This window comes from Zeus faber, assembly GCF_960531495.2.
Source record: "Zeus faber genome assembly, chromosome: 18".
Classification (NCBI taxonomy): domain Eukaryota; kingdom Metazoa; phylum Chordata; class Actinopteri; order Zeiformes; family Zeidae; genus Zeus; species Zeus faber.
Genome location: NC_137210.1, coordinates 19,807,117 through 19,831,340, shown reverse-complemented (window position 1 = coordinate 19,831,340; position 24,224 = coordinate 19,807,117). Strand labels below are relative to the sequence as shown.

The 24,224-nt window shown below is 47.7% G+C and overlaps 1 protein-coding gene across 1 annotated transcript; it reads right to left on the bottom strand.

Annotated features, from left to right (window-relative positions):
* Positions 1 to 5,345: 5,345 nt before the first annotated feature.
* On the bottom strand, positions 5,346 to 22,385 carry cfap65 (cilia and flagella associated protein 65; the record flags this gene model as incomplete). Its single annotated transcript, XM_080018886.1, has 34 exons — positions 5,346 to 5,352; positions 7,370 to 7,504; positions 8,818 to 9,150; positions 9,723 to 9,848; positions 9,945 to 10,162; positions 10,261 to 10,311; positions 10,402 to 10,527; positions 10,828 to 10,944; positions 11,045 to 11,188; positions 11,413 to 11,571; positions 12,063 to 12,254; positions 12,391 to 12,501; positions 12,625 to 12,691; positions 12,877 to 12,962; positions 13,085 to 13,175; positions 13,271 to 13,399; positions 13,498 to 13,711; positions 13,826 to 13,963; positions 14,857 to 14,944; positions 15,082 to 15,166; positions 15,300 to 15,439; positions 15,526 to 15,777; positions 16,263 to 16,403; positions 16,545 to 16,698; positions 16,832 to 17,073; positions 17,598 to 17,798; positions 17,885 to 18,153; positions 19,046 to 19,271; positions 19,429 to 19,565; positions 20,785 to 20,993; positions 21,107 to 21,273; positions 21,641 to 21,743; positions 21,863 to 22,034; positions 22,352 to 22,385. 34 exons carry the CDS (start codon positions 22,383 to 22,385, stop codon positions 5,346 to 5,348), a joined length of 5,064 nt encoding a protein of 1,687 aa, XP_079875012.1.
* Between the last annotated feature and the right edge of the window lie 1,839 nt (positions 22,386 to 24,224).

The window sequence follows — 24,224 nt, the reverse complement described above, 5'->3', positions numbered from 1 at the left end:
TACTGCAACTTTGTAATATGATTTTCTAAAAGGGAGAGCGTGGAGAGAGGGAGTCCATACCTCCTGGGAACCTTTTTTTCTGCTCCCCGGAGCCGAATCCGATCGACAGCCGCTTGTCGGTCGGATCGGGCTTCGGGCTCCCGTGTATTGATCGAGCTGGGTGGAAAGAGCCCTCTTTTTTTTTTTTTTTTTTTGGCTCCCTTCAACCCTTCACCCAGGAAAGCGCAGAGGCCTCACCCCTGTCCTACCACACCTAGCATACACATGCTGCACACACACATTCCCCTTCTCACACTGTTTTCATCATGGGCGTGAAAATGATTCCTACCGTCTGCCAGAATGCACCTCCTATCCCGAGATGTGAACGCGACTCTCGCTCTCTCGCACACACACACACACACACACACACACACACACACACACACACACACACACACACACACTCACACGTGTGCCGCCTTTTGTTAAAATAATAATAATAATAATGTTGCTCCAAAGTCCAGGCCCTCGCCACGAAATGCATTCCCGTGCGATTATCATCGAAAATGAAAAATGATTAGAAATCCCATCAGAGGCAATATTTTATATGCCGAGTTGAATGGCGACCAAATCAGAAACACATGATGACCCAAACCTTTTAAAAACAAACCACAGTCATCTTTGGAATCCCCAGGAGAGAGGGAGAGAGAGAGAGTGAGAGAGAGAGTGAGGGAGAGAGAGGGGGGAGAGAGAGTGAGAGAGAGAGAGAGAGAGAGAGACATGTTCATGGAATTTCTCCATAACTGGCACAAAGAGAGAGCGAGGGAGAGATTGTAGTATAAAATATTGATACGACCCGTCGGCACATGACTTTACACGTCCGAAAAGGGGGAAAGTCTGTCGTTGGGAGAGGAGGCAAATGAAGTTATGTGAAGTGACGGTCTTGTTACGGCAGGTAATGAAGACAAACCCTGGTAACCACGCACGACGACGGCTGCGGGTTTCGTCAGTGGAAGGAACACGCCCTGCTATCTCCGGGATCCCCATCTCTCCCCCCTCTGTCTCTCTCTCTCTCTCTCTCTCTCTCGCTCTCTCTCTCTCTCATTCTTTTCGCTCCCTTGTTTCTCTTTCTCTCCCGCTCTCCTTGTCTCACTCCTTATCTCCACATTGTTGAGAGACACGACGCACTATTGAGATCAGCCCGTTGTTCCGAACGGAGACGTTAAAGTACGACTGGTCCCAAAACCCGGCGTCTGGAGGCGTCTTGACCTTGTGCACCGGTGGAGGAAACTGAACAGGTTTCCTCCGCCGGTGGGGCCTTTTTCGCCGTGACACAATTTGAGAAGCTAGAATAGAAACTGGAACCTATTCGAGTTTGGATGTCTCCAAACTTTTTTTTTTTTTTTCCCAGACTTCCCCCTAAACCCCAACCCCCCTATCGACACTTTTTTCTCTTTTTTTTGCAGGTGTTTCGTCAGCGGTTCGTCCGAATCGGTGCCATTTCCACGGTGGGGAGGGCCAGCCCCCACATTCGAACCAACGCTCACGTGGGTCCTCGAAACCGCTTGGCCGCCGCGAAACGCGCGCCCTCGAGCGATCGTCCCCAGGCCCCGCGCGGCACGGCCCTCGCCGCCGCCTCTGGCACGGCGGCTTGGCGGAACCGCCGCCTCCGGGAGACAGGGATACAAACAAACGCGGAGATCCTGCGCCTCGCCATCAGCACGCGCACCAAGCGTTTCCCCCGCTGGTCGGGGTTTAATGAGCAGGGCAACCTCATCCGCAGATCGTTTCACGTGGACTCCCAAAATCCCGCGCTGCGGTCGCGGAGCGCCGCTTCCGCGGAGCACACCGGACGGCGGCGGTAGCCCGTCGGCCATTAACTCAACTCTGTTTGCCAAACACCGTTTTTACTAGATTTATTTGACCAAACGGCTTCTAAGCATGCGATGCTTGGAGTGAAATGCTTTTAAAGTGAAATATCCATCCCAGAATTCCATTGGAATTCCGCTGAAAATGCTTTTTTTTTTTTTTTTTTTTTTTTTTTTTTTTTACAGCGTCCGGACTTAACCTAATTTTACCACTTTCTGCTCTTTACAGTTTGCTTTTTCTGATCAATCTATTACATGTGTTTTGTTTTTGGTCACCTGAGGCGGTGGGGGCATTTTTTCATCCCAGGGTCCTGTAAATAAAGGGTAAATATCAAATGTGGGATTTTTAAACAAAATAATGTCATAGATTTCCAACTGAAAGGGATTTTAATTCAGCATGGCTTTTGAGTGGTATCATGAAAAAAACTGGTATTCCAACTGATCTGTTTACATCCACTAGTAATGTCATTTATTGTTATTGATGCAAAGCACCAGCTCTGGTTTTACATGAAAGCTCATCCATTTATGAGATTTTATCATATTATTCATGCTTTCCGACACACACACACACACACACACACACACACACACACACACACACACATCCAGTTCTGGTGACGCACAGTAACTTTGGGTCAAAAGTTTTTACTCATCGTGAGATCACGACCTCCGCCGCCTCCTCGGCTCAGACGGCGGCAGCTTTGGTGACACACGCGGTGACAGACTCCCGCGCCTTTTCCCCCCCTCTCGCGATCACCGTTTAAATGCTCCGCGAGCGTACGTTTTACGACCCCCTCGTCCCCTCGAAAGAAGCGGCTTCCAAAACCGCACCCGTCCCACAGACGCGCCTGTGTTCATGTGAAGAGGAACCGGTAGTTCGCTCTCGGTGGGAAAAGTTCCCGCTTGGACACGAGAGCTTTTATTTTTACCAACAGCAGCAGTAATTCGGGCCAGGCGGAGGAGACATATCTTCCAAATGCGTCACATCCAATAGTGCACTGTGATAACATCACGGCTAAACTTCTCGATTATTACATTAGAATTGGCCAAATGCGCTGTGTCACGGTGAGGTGGGTGAAATGGATGAAATCGACGCGCGGCGCGGGAGCTACCGTCACAGCGGCGTGAACCGCGTATTCGCACCGTAGTCATTACATCGAGAAATTTAACTGTCCCGAGAAGGCCCCATGAAGGCCCCCCCGGTTCCGGGACTTTAAAAGGAGAGCCCGCGGGAATCGCCGTTTGGTCCGTAGAAGAAAATATATATATATATATATATATATAAAAATATATATGCATTTGTAACGACTTTGCTTAATGATACAAATGTAGAAGCGTCACCTCTAATAACATTTAGGAGGCCGGGGGCCGGGGGGGTTGCGCCGGAGCCGTTGGGATAAATCAGCTCCTTCCCCGCCTCTCCGCCCACGGTCACAGTGACTACGGAGGCTGATTCATCAGTGTTACCGGCAAAACAGTAACTTCATTACAACAGATCCTATCTGCCCGGCCCCGCTCACCATTAGAAAAACTCCCGGTTGTCCCGCGCTTTCTTCTCCGTCCAAAGCACATCCAGAGGGCTCTTTGCGGTGACAGAGAAGCCAAGCAGCCAGACAGAGCGCTGCGCGCGCGCACACACACGCACACACACACACACACACACACGCGCACACACACACACACACACACACACACACACACACACACACGCACACACACACTGAACACTGAAGCACAGACGCAAAGACACACACTGAAGGGAGATAGTCTTGGGAAATAGAGGGTGTTGATAACTCTTGTGATAACAGGGTCAGCCTCAATACCACGCAATCACGCTGTAAGCACGCACACGTGTACACAAACACACACACACACACACACACACACACACACACACACACACCGACAGAAAGGAGGATAGGCCCAAATCTTTTTTTTTTTTTTTTGTACTATTATAGTAATTAAAACCACACTAAAGGGGAATCACATCCAGTTTGATGATCTATGATGGACCGTTGGGAATAAACACATGCAACATGGCGTCACATTCAGGTTTTTATGATAAACACATTTTGTGCGTCGACCAAAATAGTTACGTTTATTAATGAGCGGAGGGACTAACGGCGTGTTGACAGCTTGAAAGATATTTCAGTGCCCCAAACACATTTTTTTTTTTTTCTTTCTTGTGGATCAATATACTGTTACTCAACGTAAATCACCATTGGTGGCTCCTGCAGCGGCGTATGAATCCGCAGGGTTCATTGGTGAACAGCACCACCCGGTGGAATAATGAACAAACTACAGAGGTGTTCATGTGATTATGTCAAAGCTGATGAGGGTTTATCAAAATCAATATAATGATGTAGATTATTGACCCTTTTATTATTAATATGTAAAAAAAAAAAAAAAAAAGCTAAATCAATATATTGCAAAGACGGTTTCACATTGTATATCGAGATTTTAAGGTGAACAAAAACAATGATGCATTCATTAAGGAAAAATAAATTCCACTTTGCTGGGTAATGAATTTATTTTTTAGCACTACTTATTTATCATTCGATAAGTGTCTCATATACCATGCCCACCATCAGTGAAATAAGTGATCAACAGTGAATGGGGCCCATCGCGTGACCACGGGGGCAGCACATGTCTTACACAAGCTGTTACCATTCTGTCTGTCTGTCTGTCTGTCTGTCTGATCCTGAGTGTCTGTTCGTTTGTCACTATTCCTGACAATACTGTTTGATCTATTTCATCTGATTTCATGTGTGGGCATACAAGTGACGCAATTTTTCATAAAGCTGCCTTAGATTTAATTTTTAGCTTCTTTGTGCACCCGCTTTAAGGATTATGTGAAGCAGTGGTGGAATAACTCCTAAGACCTTAAACTTCAGTAAAAATATACAAATAACCAGAAACAAAAAAAAAAAAAGACTTTTACTAGAGCTACATTTCTTCTTAATTAAAAGTACTAGCTCTTAAATGCACCTTAAGTATAACAACTAAATGTACTTGTCACATGCAGTGTCCTGTTATAAGAGTCTATAATACAGCATGAAGTGATACTGTACCTTGTTTTCTGCCGATAAGTTCCCATACAAATCAGATTCACAAGAATATGGACTTAATGAACCACTGATGAGCATTATCAAATCACAACTTTTAATTATTTTTTCCTGTCCCTTTTGATAGAAATATAAATCCTCAAAAAAACATATATTTTTAAGAAATGCTGGAGAGTAAAATGCTTTGATGAAATGTAGTGGAGTAAAAGTCTCAGAAGCTACTTAACCACAGTACAGATACTTGAAAAATGTACTGAAGTAGTGCTACAGTAAGTACTTTTACTTTTTTTACTTCCCACCACGACCTACTTGGTTTTCAAAGGCGTATAGGATATTCTTTGTCAAATCGTATAATAATTGAGTTCAGCTCACTATATTAAGTTCTCACAGTGGATCATCCCATTTCCTACTGTTGGAGAACAGGGGAACGGGGCTACGTCCTAGAAAACAAGACCGAGGACGAACAGAATGATTATCTCCTGAGACAAAAGATCCTGATGCCAAGGAACCCGAGAGAAACCCACTCTCCATAAGGGCCTACCCCACTTTCGATACCTCGGGAGGCCAAAGAAGACTCCAATGTTGAGCCTTTACTCAAGGGAGGTGCGGCCTTCAAACGTTGTTAATGGTTGGAGCTCAAGGCAGAAGCCCATGGCCCCGACAGAGGCCGAGGGTCCCGGAGCTCGGACCCCCTCCTCTCCAGAGGTCCTTCATTCAATCGGCGCTTCCGTCCAAGGGGGATGCTCTCTCTCTCTCTCTCCAGGAGAAGCCCACAGGGTGGAGCCCCTCCTCGGGTTGCGCCACGACTCCGGGCTGCTACGGACGCTCCCCTTCCCGCTGGTGGTTCTGCACCGTCACACAGAGGCTGGTTCACCGACCGCAAGCCAGCCATGTCAGTGATATGTTGCAGTGTCCGGTCGGGCTACGGGGCAGTCAGGTGAAAGGTCAATGTGTATGCTGGCTTCTCATCACTCATCTACATCTCTCTGCCGCCCAGATCTACAATGCATAAGGGAAAATGGAGGGAGCCATTATTTGTTCTGTTACTGTATGACATTCAGTGTAGATGCTATTAAGGCACGACGTAGGGATTTGGAATAAAACAGAGCTCACGGAATTGTAATTTTACACGTGCTTAATTTATAAATACAAACAGGACCGGCATTATTTACTTAAATGTCATATCCAAAGTGTATTTGCCTTTTGCTAAAACATTACAATGATTCTCTGAAACGCTGGGAAATTTTAGAAACAAAGCCCTAATAGGCTTCTCTTGTGCAGATTAAAGTTGTGCACAAGGTTATTTGGAATGTATTTTTTTTTTATTATTACTACATTGTAAATTTAAAAAAAAAACAGCAATATTATGAGTCTTTTGCATAGTATTTCTTTCGTTATTCGGGTTTAATCTGACATTCTTCATCTCAACAGTGTGATATGAAATCCACTTCATTTTCTGCATATTCATAATCTTGTAGAAAACAAATAACAGTTCACAGCCACTTCTCATCTTCTTCACATTTAATAGGTAGAATAATTGGTATAAAGGGGCTATGAAGTGGAGAGGGCTCAGGGATGTGAGGTTAGAGGCTAAACAGTGGATAAGATAAGATAAGACTTTATTAATCGCCGGAGAGGAATTGGGGATGGCGGGGCAGCATCCAGGAGCGATGGGGGGGCTAGGGCAGACTGAAGGTCCTGATGAGCGGGTTTCTCTCTCTCCCCACCTCCGACGTCCTGGGAGAACGCACGCACACACACACACACACACACACGCACACACGCACATAGAACATATCAGTGTTGTGGTTTAGAAACTTATCAGTGTTGTAGTTTAGAGTCTTGGCTGTTAAAATACCACCTAAGCCAACCAAGCTGTAACCATGGTAAGCACGGTTCAATTGTACAAGACACAAAACTATTGTATTGCATTGTTTATTTTTATGTTTTTTTTAACATAACCTATTTTTTAAATGAATCTTGTGTTTATTGTATGTAACCAATTATGTTCTATCATTTTGTTATCTTTCTGTTTAGTTATATATTTCCATTTTGTGTGTTTATTATTATTATTGCCTATTGTTTTGACGTGTGCTGCCCTCCTGTCGTTATTGTTTATTTCAGAATGATTCGTCGTGTGTATTGTTGATCTTTGGTTTATTTTCTATTGTTTATTGTTAATTTTTATTGATATTGACTCAGGCATCTGTCTGTCTGTCTGTCTGTCTGTCTGTCTGTCTGTCTGTCTGTCAGTCTATCTATCTATGTAGAATTCAACATTATATTCAGGAAACTAAATCAGAACTGTAGTGAAGGTCAGTGGGGAAGGTATTGCCTCACACCAAGCTTTAACCCGTAATTGATCTTTTCTGTCATTTATTGATGTTGACCTTTCTTCCTTTTCTCCCTGTGTGTTTTTGTTTGTTTTTGTGTGTACGTGCAGAAATCCCTTCGCACCTTGCGGAGACGGGCGGTAAGGGGGCGCAGCGGGGTAGAGCGATGAGCTGCAGCTCTCCCAGCGACACCTCACCCATCAGGTTCATCAGACTGTTGGTGAGGATGTCCTCACACAGGGCGCTGAACTCAGCGCACCTGCAAAAACACACACATACGCGCGCACACACATGCACACACGACACAATTTAAAATACAAATAATAGCTTTCCGCCAAACCATTTCTACGGTAAATGTCTTGCTGCTTATGTGTGTTTAATGCTATGCAATTTGAATTGTCCATCTTATTGACAGACAGGTGTCTCAGGAGAAAATCTCCAATGGCTGATCAGTCAATGCAGGGAATCAAAAAGGGTATAATAATAATAATAATAATAATAATAATAATACTAGCTGCAGGCAGAAATGCATGGGGTCCAGGTTAGTCGTGTACTTTAAGTCACAAAGTACAGTTTTCAGAGTTCCCGTGAAACACAGCATCACTTCCTATTAGGCCGAATTCCAATTTTCCGAGTTCGCATGGAACGCAGCATCAGTTCAAACAAATGCTGTGAGTTCCCACAGAATGCAGCGTTACTTCCCACCAACACGAGTTTCAATTTTCAGAGCTCCCATGGAGCTCGGCGTTGGCTCAGTCTCGTCTCGACCCGGTGCAGATCCTCCGCGAAGCAACCAATACGCACCGCACACCTCGCCCCACGCAAACGCCCGCCCAGAGCCACAACCTGCACATACAGTATATAACAAATCGGAGGATGACGTCCCAAAACCCCTTGCTCCACCTGCCTAGCCGGCTCGGTGATTTAAGCAGCCACAACTGTCTAAGGTCTCGTTAATTGGGCCCAAGATCAGGGGTGTACGCCTGCTGCTCTTCAGACAGCGACCAACGAGCACGGTCGAAATCACCCATCCCCACACGCACAGGAGGAGCCCATGTCAAGACATGTTTTCCTTCTGCTAACTCATTCCATCTTGCCCACTCTCTTCTCTACAATAGACTGGTAGGTTTCAACACCATCGCCTGTGTCTCTGGAAAAACCCGGTGGCGCGTGGCAGGCGGAACTGCCACACATTACATTACATTATATTTAGTAGACGCTTTTATCCAAAGCGACTTACAATTATTCAAACACAGACGGACGCAGCCATCAGGAGCAATTAGGGGTTAAGTGTCTTGCTCAAGGACACTACAGCATGCTAGCAGGAGGAGCCTGGGATCGAACCAGCAACCTTTAGATTACTAGACCACCAGCTCTACCTCCTGAGCTACCATCCCCCACACATGGCCATTGCCAGAAATGTACTATGCGATTACAGATGAACATAATAGTAGATATACAGGTTGTGCAAAAAGGAACCAGTTTGTTTGTGTTTTTTTTGTTAAGTTTCAGTGGATGATGGAAGAGTGGAAAATGTTGTATTTTACGCGCATAAAGAACACATCAGCTAACCTGAGTATTCTTTCCCGCTTGGCCGATGGGGGCTGTTCTGGCGTCGCCGACTGGGGCTGTTCTGGCGTCGCCGACGGGGGCTCTACTGGCGTTTCCCCCCGCTTCCCTAGGAGCTGTTCCATTAAACTGCTTAAATCGGGGGCGGAGATGGGTCGAGGCAAAGCCAGGTTGAGGGAGGTGGTGGAAGCGGGAGCTGAGACGGAGCGGTAGGGAGCGGGGGAGACGGAAGGGCCGCCCCTTTCCCCGAGTTGCCGGAAGTAGGGAACCTGCTCCGGCGCTCCGCTGGCGAGACTCATCACCGACTGCTCGAAGTCCGGGTCTTCCATCAGGCTCCTGGGATCATGGGAGACAGGGGGGAGGAAGCAAACGCTTTGCTTGTGTTGGAGAACTAGGGAGGTTGTTCTAGATATGTTGTCGCTCCAAAAATATGTTTTGCAAAGGACTCAAACTAAAGCGCTAGTCACTGAAAGGATCCAGTTCTGTGTCTGAAATGCGTTTGATAAACCACTTCATCCAATATAGTACAAAATACAAACTGGTACCCATTACCGAGATCTCGCCCTCGTAATGCATTCTGGGACATGACTCCCAGGCTAGTGCCGCAGAATTTGCATGCTACCATATTTCCCCCGATGTAGTATGTCATCCTGGTACATGTCCCATCGTATTTGAGTATACCATGGTTTCAAACACAATAAACACGAACTTGGCTAATGCAGTGTGCACTGCAAAGGCCTTAAACACAGCAAAGATAGTTAAGTAGGTGGCTCCTACACTAAGGGATTGAGCTGACCCTTGACCCCAAACAGGGAGCAACACATCCTCACATCCTTCACCCAGACTCTTACGTCCGCCTAACTTCAGAATGGCTCCACCTTTCACCGGGGATTCCTATGCGTGCTCACATGAACAAGGAGGTGATCATGTTGGTGATGATGTCTCTCTCCAGGCCGTGCGTCAGAGGCGGCAGGTCATCGGGGAGGGGCGTGCTGGACGGAGTTTGGGAGCCACAGGGCTTCCCCAGGGAGGTCCTACGGGAGAGGACGGGGGGGAGAGGAACCGTCACGGCTTCTGTGGGTGAGCGGAAGTGCGCGGCCGCAGCCCCGCGTACGTGCGCGCCGCCGCACCTGTAGATGTAGTTCGTGTTGAGCCGGTCGGGGAAGTGCGTCTGGTACTCCAGCACCCCGTGGGAGCGCGCCGTCACCCTCAGGTGGAGCACAGCCGGTTTGGGAGGCTCGGGACGCCGCCGCGCCGCCGTTGGGTCCCTCTGCGCCCGCCGCTCCGCCCGCGTCGGCCTGGTGCACGTGCCGCCCACTATGCTGCACGCACGGATGGGCGGGAGGGTCTAAAGGGAGAGGAGAGACGGAGCCGGAAAATTTAGAATTTAGACTAGGATGGAGATAGGATAGGAAGTGTGCTGTAAGGGACAGGCCTGGGTTGTACCTTGTATTTTCTGATCAGCGGCTTGTGCCCGACTGGAGCTGTTTGCGGTTCCTGGAACAGGATATGGAGAGTTAAGGTGTTAAGGTGGATCATAGTCGAAAGTGATATTAGCAGCGGAAATCAATTTACTGTTCATTGCACCTCAACACCCCTGCTGCCTCGGAGGTCGTTGTCTGTGATGATGAATTCATGCTTTTGCCGCTCTATCGCTTCATCCCAGTGACGTAAAGAGTCGCGGTACTGAGTCACCGCAGCTTCCAGGGTGACCTGAGGAGGGGAGGAAGAGATGAAGGAGAGGAGAGCAGAAGACCGGAGGGGAGAGGAAGAGGAGAGGAAGAGGGCGGAGAGGAGAAGGGGGAAAAATAGAGAGGAAGGGAGAGGAGAGAAGGAGAGAAGAGAGGAGAAGATAAGAGGAAAGGAGAGGAGGTTAAATCAATTTCAATGAATTATTTGGTAGATGCAACTACAGTGTGTGTGTGTGTGTGTGTGTGTGTGTGTGTGTGTGTGTGTGTGTGTGTGTGTGTGTGTGTGTGTGTGTGTGCGCGCGCGCCTGCGTGCGTGCGTCACCTGGCAGTTGAGATCAAGCTGGTAGAAAGCGGCGCAGTCATTAGCGTTCAAGGTAAGCACACATATCACACTCTGGTCTGGACCCAGGCGGCCTGTCTCAGGACACATCTGCACCACCTAACACACGCACACGCGCACATAAACAACAAACAGATCATCAACCACAGGCCAGTGCGCTCCTGGCAATACACACAAAAACACACACACTTCCTCCCACCAGTTGGCCGTCCTCCTGCGGCAGGCCCCATTCGTACAGGATGGTGTCGGTGTGAAGGACGTTGGTTAGGAAGATTATTCTGGTGGAGCGAGAGTGCACGGGGATATTTCCAAAAGACACCATCTCCTCGGAGAGAAGGACCACCTGGCAATGCGCGCACACACACAAACACCACAACAAGTACCGAATCACACGATTCCACGGCCAAGACAGTCACGGTTCAAAGTCGAGCAGCATATACGTAATGTAAGGAGGAATTATCTTAAAAACAACACTGTTCACGAAAAACTACCCTGACCCACTGAGCACTCGTTACTTCCATGTTCATGATTCACTCTGTCCTTGTTTATGAATTGCATTTTCCCAACCTGTCCCGGCAAGGGCCCCCTCGTGACGCCGGATACAGGCGGCTGGGCATCAGGGGTGTACAGTGAGGCTGAGGAGCCCGACTCCCGGGAATCCATCCCGCAACCCTCAAAGGTCAGCACCATGGAGACACCGCCATGTATGTGAATCAGGATGTCCACCTAGCGACAGGAAACAAAACACAAGAGTAAGTAAGTGGTTCAAGAACAGCCCCACCAATGACCAACTTGGACCTTGGACATTTTTATTTGACAGCCTTTTCATATAGTTGGAGCTAGTATCCCTATTCCACTTTAAGTTCTTACACTTTGGGTCTTACCATCCTAAGTGAAGAGACTCTTAAGTTTTCATTGTGCTTGTGTAGAACCAAGAAGTGATCACTACGGTCAAAGCCAATGCGTAAGTGCTTTCAACAACATTTCGGCTCGTGGCTTCCGAAAATATCTCTTACTGAATGTGAGTTTGTGGAAAAAGACTTTAGGGTCTCAGTAGCTTTCGTTTTGTTCTTGGTTGCGATTTTGAAAATCATTGCTCCAAGAAGACGATATTAGGACGGAAATTTTCCCGGGCGGGTTGCTGAAATGAGGACACCGTAAAGGGTCGGGGTAAGACGGTAGGAGAAAGCAGGTAGAGAGAAACGCCGGATCCTCACGCTGTACGTCTTGGCTTCCATTGGGGAAAAGACCCACATCAGAGTGGCCGTCGTCCCAGGGAGGACCTCCCCCAGCGGGTTGAGGCAGCACAGCACCGGGTGGTTGAAGTTGTCCTCCTGAAGCTGCACCAGTGGAGATGTGTCCACTTCATAATGGACCGGCAGCGCACCACCGTTATACAGCTCGTACACCTGCAGGACCGACATGGGGGCGGGCAGAGCGGGGAACGTTGGACGGCGGTTTACATGACATCCTGCTCACTTTGCGGGGAACGATCCACTGTTGTGCACTAAACGTTCGAGAAACGTATCACGCAAACTCGCGGACCTGTCTGGGAGGGCTGAAGATGCCGATGGCAACTGGAGTGAAGACGTGCCGGTTGGAGGTGAAGTGGAGGTAAGGCCTGCTTCTTTCTACGGTGATGCCCTTGAGGTTTAACTACACACAAATGTGTATGTGGACACAAACAAGCACAACACGCATAGACATGAACCTGGAGTCATTTACAAAGCAACAGCTTTTCTATGTATATGGTATAATTTGCTGCTTAAATAGCCCTACCAGGATCTCTCTGCCATGGGAGAGTTTAAAGAGGACAGGCAGCTGGTGCAGTCCGACAAATTCATGTCTGAAAAGGACAAAGTTTACATTTCACATTAGCTCAGGGTCAACAGTGGCAAAGTCGTAGCTGTCGTTATGTCTCTGCAGGGCCTGCTACACTGCTTTGAAACCCCCCACGAAAACCATGATCACCATCTATGACACAATCGTCTCTCATCACAGGGCTATTTCTGCACTGAGGGCGAAACCGACCTGTATTGGAAGTGCACCGCCGTCTGTTGGCCGGGAAGAAGAGTCCCAGATCGGGGAGAAATACTGAAAAGACGGTGGTCCTGAACCTGCCACCGGAACCAAAACACAAAAAAACAAAAACATTTCTCACTCCGAGGTTGGAATCTCAGATGCCGCCTGTGGACTTCAATGTGGCTCGACATTCAACAAAAGGCTTGGCGCGATGTACCTTCATCTGGTGAAGCTCGGTGCTGTTGAACTGTCCGGTCTCTGCCCAGTACTCCAACTCTAACCTCAGGTCCTGTGGAAACAACAGTGTCCTGAGGAGAGAGGACAGAAGAGGATGGAGGAACATTAATTTATTTTCTCGTCTCCCGTGCGGTCGTGCTCAAGGCTCACTCCTCCACGGACTCACCATTCTACCGGAATGGTGCCGGTGTTGTGAAACAGCAGCAGAACCGTCGAGGGCTCTGAACCTAGCGGAGCAGAACAGAAGTTGAACTCCATGGTGGCCGCTGTGAAGACGGAGGGGCAGCGACGCAGACTGGACAACGGTTAATAAGACAGGGTTACAACACACGCACACATACATCTTCAAATTTCCGAATGCGAATCGTGGTGCGGGGGGGGGCCAACCCTCACCTGTGCCTGGTAGGGGTGGTGTAGGTGAGCTCCACGGGGGAGGGGATGGACGTGAGCTGCGAGTTGAGGCTTTGCAATGAAAATCGCTTCCATAGCTGCACTTTGTTCAGGCCGCTCAAGCTGCCGCCGGTGCAGGCATCCACCACCTGCAGGGTGGGGTACACTCCCTTCACGCGCACCTCGCACAGCTGCTGCGGGGCGGACAGCATGGACCCTGGGGAGGAGGAAATGGTTTGTCCGGTGTGGAAGGTTGGATTTTGTCATGTAATTATTTGTGTGTGGATGTGTGTGTGTGTGTGTGTGTGTGTGTGGGTGTGGGTGTCTGTACCACTAGCGGACAGAATCTGTAAGCTGATGGTCCACTGGTACCACGTCCGCGTCTCCGGCCTGACCGTGGTTCTGAGCGTCATCGTGGAACAAGAGGCGATGGTTCCCCGCTCAGTCTCCAGCTGCAGGGCTGAAGAACCTGACAGCACAGGGTTAGAAGTACAGACGGGAGCCGGTAGGGACCTCCAGATGTTACAACGACAAGACAATTCAGTAAGTATTTTGATTTTGCATATACAGGTGTTTGCAATTCAACATTTTTTTTTTTACGTTTTTTTTACAATGGACCATGGAAAACCAAAGCTTCTTCCGTAGAGCATGCACAATCATGACTTGACTGAAGGATCGAGAAGTTATGGATTGTGTCAAGGATATAATCGAGTCAGTCAGTCTCTCTAAGTTTTATTCTCGGCTTTAAATGATAGAAACCGAGAAACTGCAATGCAGTCAAGTAATAGTGATAAAAAAAAAAATTAAAAAAAACTTTTCCAAGGTTGTACCATTCGTTTCGGTGCTGGGGTCGTGGCTGGGTTCTTTGTCCAGCAGCGTCTGCTTGACAGACAGACAGAAGGAGACGGGGCAGGCGCTGCTGTTGATCAGTGGAACCTCCACTGAGTGGCAGCTTCCAACCAGCATCTCCCCGAGGTCCAGCAGTTTACTCTCCGCCTGAGGACACACACACACACACACACACACACACACACACACACACACACACACATACATACACACACACACACACACACACACACACACACACACACACACACACACACACACACACACACACACACACACACACACACACACACACACCACAGGGCTAAGTTGGTTTCCCAGTTCAATTCACACACACACACACACACACACACACACACACACACACACACACACACACACACACACACACACACACACACACACACACACACACACACACGCACACGCACAAGCCTATTGATGACCAGCTTACTTTAATGGAACCTTCACAGCCCATTCCACACACTTTAAGGGGGAAACGGGTCCTTGTACTTCCAGGGGTCTGGGTCGGCCAGGCAGTGAGGAAGGTTTTGAGTTGGTACTTTGTCTGCGCCACAGGGCTGAAGGACCACGTCTGGACCTGTTTCCTCAAAAGCAGACAACAGAAGGGAAGTAAATACGGGTTAAGTGGGGGGAAAAAAACGGTGTGTGTGTGTGTGTGTGTGTGTGTGTGTGTGTGTGTGTGTGTGTGTGTGTGTCTAGGTACGAGTCTCTCACCATTTTCTCGTTGGGCTGCAGCTTTCCTGAGTTTGGTTCTACAGAGATGAGCTTCCGGTCCTTTCCAGGAATCCTCCACTCAAAACTATTACATAGGTTTGTCATTTTTAATGCACAGTAAATAATGTTCTTCGCTAATTCCGAATTTACCTCTCAGCCAGTCAATCAAACAATCAATCAATCAATCAATCAATCAAACAAGCCAACATGCAACTGACTTCAGCGGCAGACGGCTGAGGTTTTGGATGCGATGGGGGCGCTTGGAGCTGGAGCCCACGGCTGTGGGTTGTAACAGGAGGCGGCTCTCCGCTTCCATGGAAATACACAGCTTCTCCACTGAGCTGATCACAGTCAATTCCTAAAGACACACAAATTAATTCTACATCACAATCACACATTCAACCTGGCACGTTCAGAGGATTTCATCCTCGCAGCTGAAGCCACCTGTATGTATTTGGCTCCATTGAGCTGCAGGGCTAAGCTGAAGCCCTGTTGGGGGCAGTCCTCGCTGGGCGTGGTTATCAGGGTGAGGATCTGGTGTTGGCCGGGCCGGACCAGGCCGCAGCGCGGCGTCAGGGAGACCGACGCCGCCCGGGGCGAGGCCTGCTTGGGGTGGCGGCAGAAGGTGATCGGCAGCTCTCCCGGGTTGTGGAACACAACTGACCGGTGGGAGGGAACTCCCAGCGCTGGAAAGACCTGGGAGGGGAGAAATGGGATTCACTGAACCAAGCTCACTTCACTTGGATGTGCACGTTAACACACACCTGGGGCGTTCTTGGCTTCGTGCCAACTTGAGAACAGAACTTGGACCAGGAGAGATGGTGGAAGCGGGTTCATGAGAACTTCAGTACGGATATTTGCTTATTGATGGTAGTATCTGCCATATGCGTTGGTGGTAGGGATGCCCTAATATCTATACCGGTATCGGTAAAAATGTTCTGCAGGTTAAAACAACCTCATTTTGACATAACTTTATTTGATCTCATTGTGAGAAGATGACATGCGACTTTTGAAACATGGTCAATCGGACAGTTTTATGTTATATCCAAACAATGTGAATAAATAGGGCACCAACCGTGGCATTGATGCATCCCTTGTTAATGGCTATTGAACGACTGATGGAATTGAGAAGAGAGAGAGCTAAAAGGAGGAAGAGAATCTGATCAGCGCTATCATCTCACCACAGTGGGGGGCTTGACGGAGCAGCGTGGGCTGAAGTGCTCGGCGCCCAGTTGGAAGGAGTGACCTATGACCCTGACCGTCACGCACCAGGGCGGGAACACCAGCCGCTCCTCACCCTCCGGCTCTTTCTCTTGCACAGCCTGAGAGATTTTCTGAAAGAACGGTGTAAAAAAATTCAAACGGAATATCTTCAGGGAATATTCCGACACCCTTTCGACAAAAAAAAACTCTCTACCCTATTCTATTCTCTATTCTACTCACTGTTGAATGTCTACCTTCGTATATACGGCAAAGCACTCGAGCTGCGCCCCGTGCAGCGCGTTGATCTGCGTGGGGGCGTAGGTCACCCTGAAGGAGGTTGACTTCAGGGGACACAGGTCCCGGGACGGGGGAGAGACGGAGAACGGGGAGTCTGGGAGCGCGGTCCACATCAGACTACAACACAAGGCGCAGGGAAGAGGAAAAAGCAAACAAACAAACAAAAAAAAACAAAAAAACTCAATCCCCATCCGGATCGTGAGCTTTGTCCAAAAGCCCAGGTGGCATGAATACAGGAGGCGTTTGGTACCTGAGCTTGTCTTCGGTGTGGTTGGTGATCGCCACAGACTGAGAGGAGGAGGCTGAGGGAGACGAGGAGGAGGAGGGAGTGAGGTCAAAGACCAGCTCCGGGGGCTCCACGGTGAGGTGAGGGGAGGTGTGGAAGGAGGCAGGGGAGGAGGAGGGGGAGGGAAAGCCTCCCGAGCAGGCCTGGTAATATTCATCGATGGGCGTGCACACCCTTTCAAGAGTCTGGACTTCCTGCGCTGACTCCTTTGGGGAGAACGAGAGAGAGAGAGAGAGAGAGAAGAAGAGGAGACATATGGGTGACTCAAGGCAAAAATAGCATTTACCCATCGCTGTCCCTTAAAAACAGACAACCTGCACCTTATACAGTATTCCTGCTCAATCTGGTTATGATATCGATGTGTTTGAGCTTTCAACACTTACCATATAAACTAGGGCAGGGGAACCTTCACCTGTTTGGGGAAACTTTCTCCAAAATAGGAGAAAGGTTCCCTTATATGATAACTGGCCGTAGACGACTACGAGCTATTAACTATTTAAGAAAAAAAGACAGTTTTCTTTATTTTCCGGTGTAAGGTTTCATCATTTTGTTTTGAAAATTGATGTTAAATAAGCTACGACCAGCTACTATGTCAATCTATATCAGATCTATGATGGGCCCTTGGGCCAGAAGTTGCCCACACAACTTTATATAAATCTTTCTTATCCGCTCTGAAGATAATTTCGGGGTTTCATATATCATACCCCTTAAACTCTCTGTCCGGCCCTACCTCTTCCACCGGGCAGAGTGCCCCCTGTTGGCCGGGCTTGATCTTGCGGACCGTCGTCACGGCACTGGGCTGGTCTGGTGGGGGCTGCGAGACCACTCTGTGCCAGTGAAGCTGGGCCATGTTCAGGTGTCCAGGTCGTAATATGGCTGGCTTCTGAAGCTCAGAGTGGCACGTGCCGATTACATCCAAAAACACCGGGTCCTGGAGTGAGGAGGTGGTACAATATGGCGTGTGCTTCCATGTACCGTATTAAGAGTATGCGTGCATGTGTTACCATGGCAACCTACCCTATGCAGCACAAGACAGGCCACTCTCCTGTGGTGTGCCATGGTTTGCGTGGGCCTGTAGACCACCTTCAGTCTGATGTGACTGTTTGGGGCCAGCGTGCCACAATCGGGGTGGATACTGAATACGCTGTGACCGCCACCGTCCAAGTTCCACTGGAAGAAAGCCTCCCCGGGTGAAGAATTCACTAGCTCCACCTTCCGCACCACCTCGCCTCCTTCCTGCACGCAGCCAAAGTCCAGCAGGGGGCACGACACCGTGATGGTGGGACCTCAAGACACAACGTATGACAACATATAACTTTTCACTCAGTTAGGTGAGGAAGGTGTCTGTGTCCTGTCCTGGAGAACGGTTTCTTATCCGGGCACTTAAAATAACTTCCAATAACTGATTTTACAGTGATAGCCAGTCCATCGTGTCACCAGAGGTCACATGATATCAACATAAATACGATAGTTAATTCTCACTTCAATCATTCTTATTAGTCTTGTAGTGGGATGAAATGAATACATTGTCATGTTGTGATATGACAGGATATGACGTTTTTGCTATATTTTATTTTCCTATATTTATGTTTTTAATCTATATTATACACAGCCTTTGGAGTTTGCCCTTTGTGGTGTGGGGATGGGATGGTTTGAGCAGCCACACCTGACCTGGATCTAGGTGACTGGGTCAGGGTGGCTGCATACCTGTTGCTCGTTGGTTGGGCTAAGGAGCAGCAGGTTAAAACCCCCATCCCCACACACACTCAGGAGAGGAGCCCTGTCATGACATGTTCGATCCACTCCTGGCTTATTCCACCGAGCCTCCTCTCTACAATAGACTTGTGTCCACAACCCATCGTCTTCTGTGTGCCTGTGCCGGAGGGCCCTGAAGACGCCCCCTGGGTGGCATGTGGCAGGCGGAACTGCCCCACCCTTTTATCATTGCACTGCACCTTAATTATATGGTTGCATGTGATAAATAAAGAATCTTGAATATTGGACTACATGTAGCATTAATGATGTTTTGTGAGATTCCACATGATTATCTTCTAATCGCTGACCCAGAGTGGTGGTCTCCATTTGGTAGAAAAATATGCTTAAGAGCTCTTTATAAAGTCGTTAAAGTTGGATGTAGTTAAGTACTGTATGTATGTTGATTTGTCTCTCTCACAGTACCTATGCAGTTCCCGGTCAGTGTGAGCTCAGTATTGCTGAGCGACCCGGGGTACGTCAAAGCCAGGTAGTCGACGGCTACGGTATCCACGACAACCGGGGTGTAGGTGACTGTCGCCCGCAGCGACGCTCCGGGCGCCAGCTCCCCGGAGCTGACATCACAGCTGAACTCCGGCCCCAACTGGGGCGTTCCACCACGCAGGCTGGAGAAGGAAAAGGACGCCGTTACCTGGAGAGAAGTAAAGAATGAAAAGGAGCGGGCGGAGATGAATTTCACACTCATCGATATTTTCAAGCTTGTGTGTGTGTGTGTGTGTGTGTGTGTGTGTGTGTGTGTGTGTGTGTGTGTGTGTGTGTGTGTGTGTGTAACTTTTCCTACTACTCACAGGCGATGAGTTGATGATGTCAAAGTGTTTCTTCAGTCGGCAGCCAATCGCCACCGGGCCAAACTGTATGACTGGAGATTGAGGCTCCACTTTGTCTGCTTCAGGTGGACATCTCAGCTGGAGGTAGGGGTACTTGGCTAACCAGGAAGCATCGTACCGAAAGAGAAAAGGTAAGGTATAGGATGTTTTGTTTCTTGAATTAATACCTCCACATAGAATTACATCCGTAATATCGGGATACCAGGGTTCCGGAGCAAATCAATAAGCGATTCTATGTGGGTGAGGGTTTTGCAGGTTGTTGTTGGTAGACTCGTCTGAACACTGCCTGCTAGAACGATGAACCTCAACAGAGTCTTTCTCTGCCTCCAGTTAGTACAACACGCCGCGGCGAGAATCTTGACCAGAACTAGAAAATTTGACCATATTACCCCAATACCGACCACCTTGCAATCGGCTCCCGGTTTACCTGAGATGTGACTTTAAGGTTTTGCTACTTACCTATAAAATATCACATGGCCAAGCACCTTCCTATCTTACTGACTTAGTGGTACCTTATGTGCCATCTTGAAACCTTACGCTCACGACATGCTGGTCTTTCGGCGATTCCGAGAGAAGACCCCAGGCTCCAGAGCATTCTTAGTCTTGAATTTGGTAAACCGCACCCGTCCTGTTAGCTTGCCTCTCACCCTGCCTTGACTCCTTGGCACAGGTACATGATGTCTGGGTACTACTACTACCCCTGTGTTCTACCCTCCCCTGCCTCATTTGCTCTGAGCGGCGGGGGCAGGCTGCAGTGATCCCTACCTGGATCAGACCTGATGAGAATGGAGGCGTCTACCTGCAGCGCTCTGCACCAGCAAATAAGACTCTCGTACTGTCTACGCTCTGAAATTGCAGAGTATAGAAGTACAATATCCTATGATTTGTCATATTATATTATTATTGATGTCATGCTCGGCATCCATTGCAGCCTGGTCATCCTGGAAGGGGGATCCCTCTTCTGTGGCCCCTTCACAAGGTTTCTCCCCCTTTTTCCGCCCAAAGGGTTTTCTGGGAGTTTTTCCTTGCAGGGATGAGGGTTCAGACAAGGGAATGGTTGATTTCTCTGTGAAATGTGGGTTTGTGAAGCCCTAGACTGTACTGTGATTAAGGGATATATAAATAAACTTGACTTGAATTGTTAAAAGGCACCTTGGCAAACGTATTGACTGACCGAGAGTTTTCCAGGCAGATATTTCCACCGAAAAACATTAAGCTTCTCCCCGAAAGCTGTTTTCTCCAAGCTTTAGGCTTCAGACTTCACCTTGAAACACGTTTCAAACGTAGTCCCCTCTCCTCACCTCTGCTGCCACTCACCTTGTCCCTGCAGCAGCACAGTGCACCGGTTCACCGCCTCCTTCCCATTGTCCCCAAACATGCAGCAGACCTCTTGCTGGTGCAGCAGGGCCTCTTGTGGTCGGAAGACCACGGTGACGGAGCATTTGTGACCGGGCTTCAGCAGACCGTGCTTTGGGCTCAGCTGGAACGGCGCCGCACTGTCCCACTGGAACCAGGTGTGGAGCTTACTGGGCAAGGGAGAGAATGTGTAAAGGCGAGGAAATGAGAATGGAGAACTGAAAAAAAATACTATATGCTCTCCTCTTCCTCCTCCTCCTGGTCGTCGCACGGCCCAAACTACCTTGTATTTTCAAAAAGGAAAGTGTTTTTTGTAGAATGCTGCACGGCGCACACGGGTAACACGACAGACTTGGGCACCGCCAAGGCGTGGCGTGGAATGACGGCGCGAAGGGACACCTGAAAGGTGCCGTCTACACCCTGGAACTCGATGCTGTCCTCATACTCACACTGCACAGAGTGGACAGAAAGATACACAGTTAGAGGAAAACGCCACATCGATGCGTATGCTAGGTAACCAGCCCGTGCAGACCAAGCGACTTTTTTTTATTCCAAAAAAGTTATTTGAAACATTTCGACTCTGATGGTGAAAGCACGTCGGAGGGATGGAGTACCACTTCATAGCCAACAGCTCTGAAATTGCTTACTTTTAAGTATAACCATGGTTTTGGTTTTAAACGGGTATTGTTCTGTGTAGAATGTAAAAAAAAAAAAAAAAGACCTGTGTTGGATGAGTGCAGATAGCGTCAGATACTTATGAACTTGTAATTTGCATTTATTTTCGATTTGCAGACTATTCAGTGCGGTTTTGTATTACTCTCTCTTGTGGTGTAAAGGTGATGGGCATGGAGTGGGAGGTCCCGGGGCTCAGTAGAATGATCTGTTGAATTACGGTGGTAAAATGCTTGGATAGTGGAGGCCTGGGGTTGAAGGAGAGAGAGAGAGAGAGCGAGAAAGAGAGAGAGCGAGAGAGAGAGAGAGAAATTAGCCTGTGTATTATATATGAACAAATACTTTTTTTTGTGTTGTGTTTCAAGACCTGAATTGTAGTTTCTGCAGTTTGCTGTGGACGTTTTTTAATACTAATGTCTTGGTGAAGTCCTGTCCCGGCTCCCAGTCTTGCCAGACCAGCACAGGACTGGTCTCCACCCCCAGGAAGCGGCTCCTCTGGCTGGGTGCCCGGCGCTGGAGCTCCCCTGGTCTTTGGACCACTGCAGGTTTTTTTGTTGTGTGAAACACAACACAACAGTACAAAAATAATGAGGTGTGCTTAAAATCACAATTAATTCAAACTTTTAAGGGTTCATACTGTATATCAATACAGAGGCGGAGAAGAGACCAGATTTTAACACATTGCAATGTCCACTAGAGGACACCATAGAACTACCAAAGCCATTGATTCTTTCTAAAGCCTGTTAATCAAGACAGCAAGGGGATGGGGGGGGTCCTCAAATCTCAACATACCCCACTAGCAAAATACCAGCCTCGCGGGGTCCCAAGCATAAACATAGATTACAGCCGGACTTACTTTGGCTTCTCTTCTGTGGTGGCTGGGCGTCCATGCTGGGGCTGGTGCCAGGAGCCTGGGACCCTGATCCTCTGTCAACATGACTGAGGAGATAAGTGTAAAGTGTGTGTGTGTGCGTGTGTGCGTGTGTGCGTGTGTGCGTGTGTGCGTGTGCGTGTGCGTGTGCGTGTGTGTGTGTGTGTGTGTGTGTGTGTGTGTGTGTGTGTGTGTGTGTGGGTGGGCGGGGGGTACAAATATTATAGCAGCAGTGTGTACAAATAATATGCAATTTAAGTACCGTTAATAAGCTTGTGCAGTGGATATGTATGGTCAGATAGTATAAATATATGTATATATAGTAGTTGAAAAAATGTGTTGCATTACAAACGGCATAGTAACGGCTGTCCTGATAATAATAACAATAAGAAGAATAATAGCACTAATGTTATTAATAGTAATAATACTTATCGTAGTATAGTAATAGTAATGGTAGTACCACTAATAACAATACAAGTGTAGTTCAAAGTTCAAAGTTCAAGGTGTGTGTGTGTGTGTGTGTGTGTGTGTGTGTGTGTGTGCGTGTGTGTGCGTGTGTGTGCGTGTGCGTGCGTGCGTACGCGCGTGTGCGTGTATGTCCTCTCTTCTTTGGCGCCAACTGACGGCCTCCAAACACAGCTTCGTAGGGGCCACTTGTGACGTCACAGAGGCCATCCATGGTTAAACAACGCTTGAACAACAACGACACGAAGCATTAATAACGACGACAATAAAAATAATAACGAACAATAACGATTAAGATCTTTCACTTTCACTTGGTTGACTCTGTTTCTACATCAACGTGGCAATGCCGAAATTCCTTACCTCACCCAAACGTTCGGCAAAAAGGCAATGCGGCGCCAGGGACCGTTTCCACTCTCCCTAAACATCGGCGACGCGTTTAGCGTCTGTACAGTATCCATGACGGCAGGACGCGCCCTCGTCGCCATAGCAACGACGGCGGCCGCAGAGGGACCTTTGTCCTGTGGGCGGAAACCAAACCACCGTCGCGTTTTTGTGAAACTGCCGTTGAACAACATCTAAAAGTTAATAATAAATATTGTTATAATTACCATTATTATTTTTATTATTATTAATTTATCATTGTTATTATTATTGTTATTATTATTGTTATTATTATAGAACAAATGCCTTTCATAAAAAAAGTCAATATGATATTATAACTAAGAAATAACTTTCGGTACACAATGTCAGACACACGTTTTTATTCTTGACATTTTTTTCTTGCCACAAACATTAAAAAGAGGTGTTGTTGCCTTTGAAGTAAAATATATTAGATCTAAAATGTTGTCAATTAAATAGCATTCACAATATTACACACAATACCAGGGCAGTGTATATGGGATATAGTGTGTTGGGGGTCAAATTAAAACACTGTAAGTGCAAAATGTTAAAATAAGGATATAATAATGTGGCCATGGGTGGTTAAAGTGGAGTTTAAAAGAAATGGCAAATGTGTATGCACAACTGATATACAATAATATATATGTTTGAAAATGAAAAGTCCTAATTTAATCTTAATTTTGTTTACTTCAAGAACACATGTAGCACTTGCTGCGGTTTTGTAAGGTATAATAATGACTTGAAAATAATTCTGATCTTTACATTATTGCTTGTTTCTTTTTCTGTGAAAGGAATGAAATCTAGAATCACAGCAGTAAATGCATATGGTAACTCACATCTGTAGTGGGACATTTTTCAAGTATTTGTAACAGATCTTCAAGTATATGTAACAATGTTGACAAAACATTCTTCCAATATCTTCATCCTTCATCCTCTGAGAAAATTTACAAAGCCGTCCGTTCGCAATCCAACAATTTTCTGTCCTCCCTTCAAG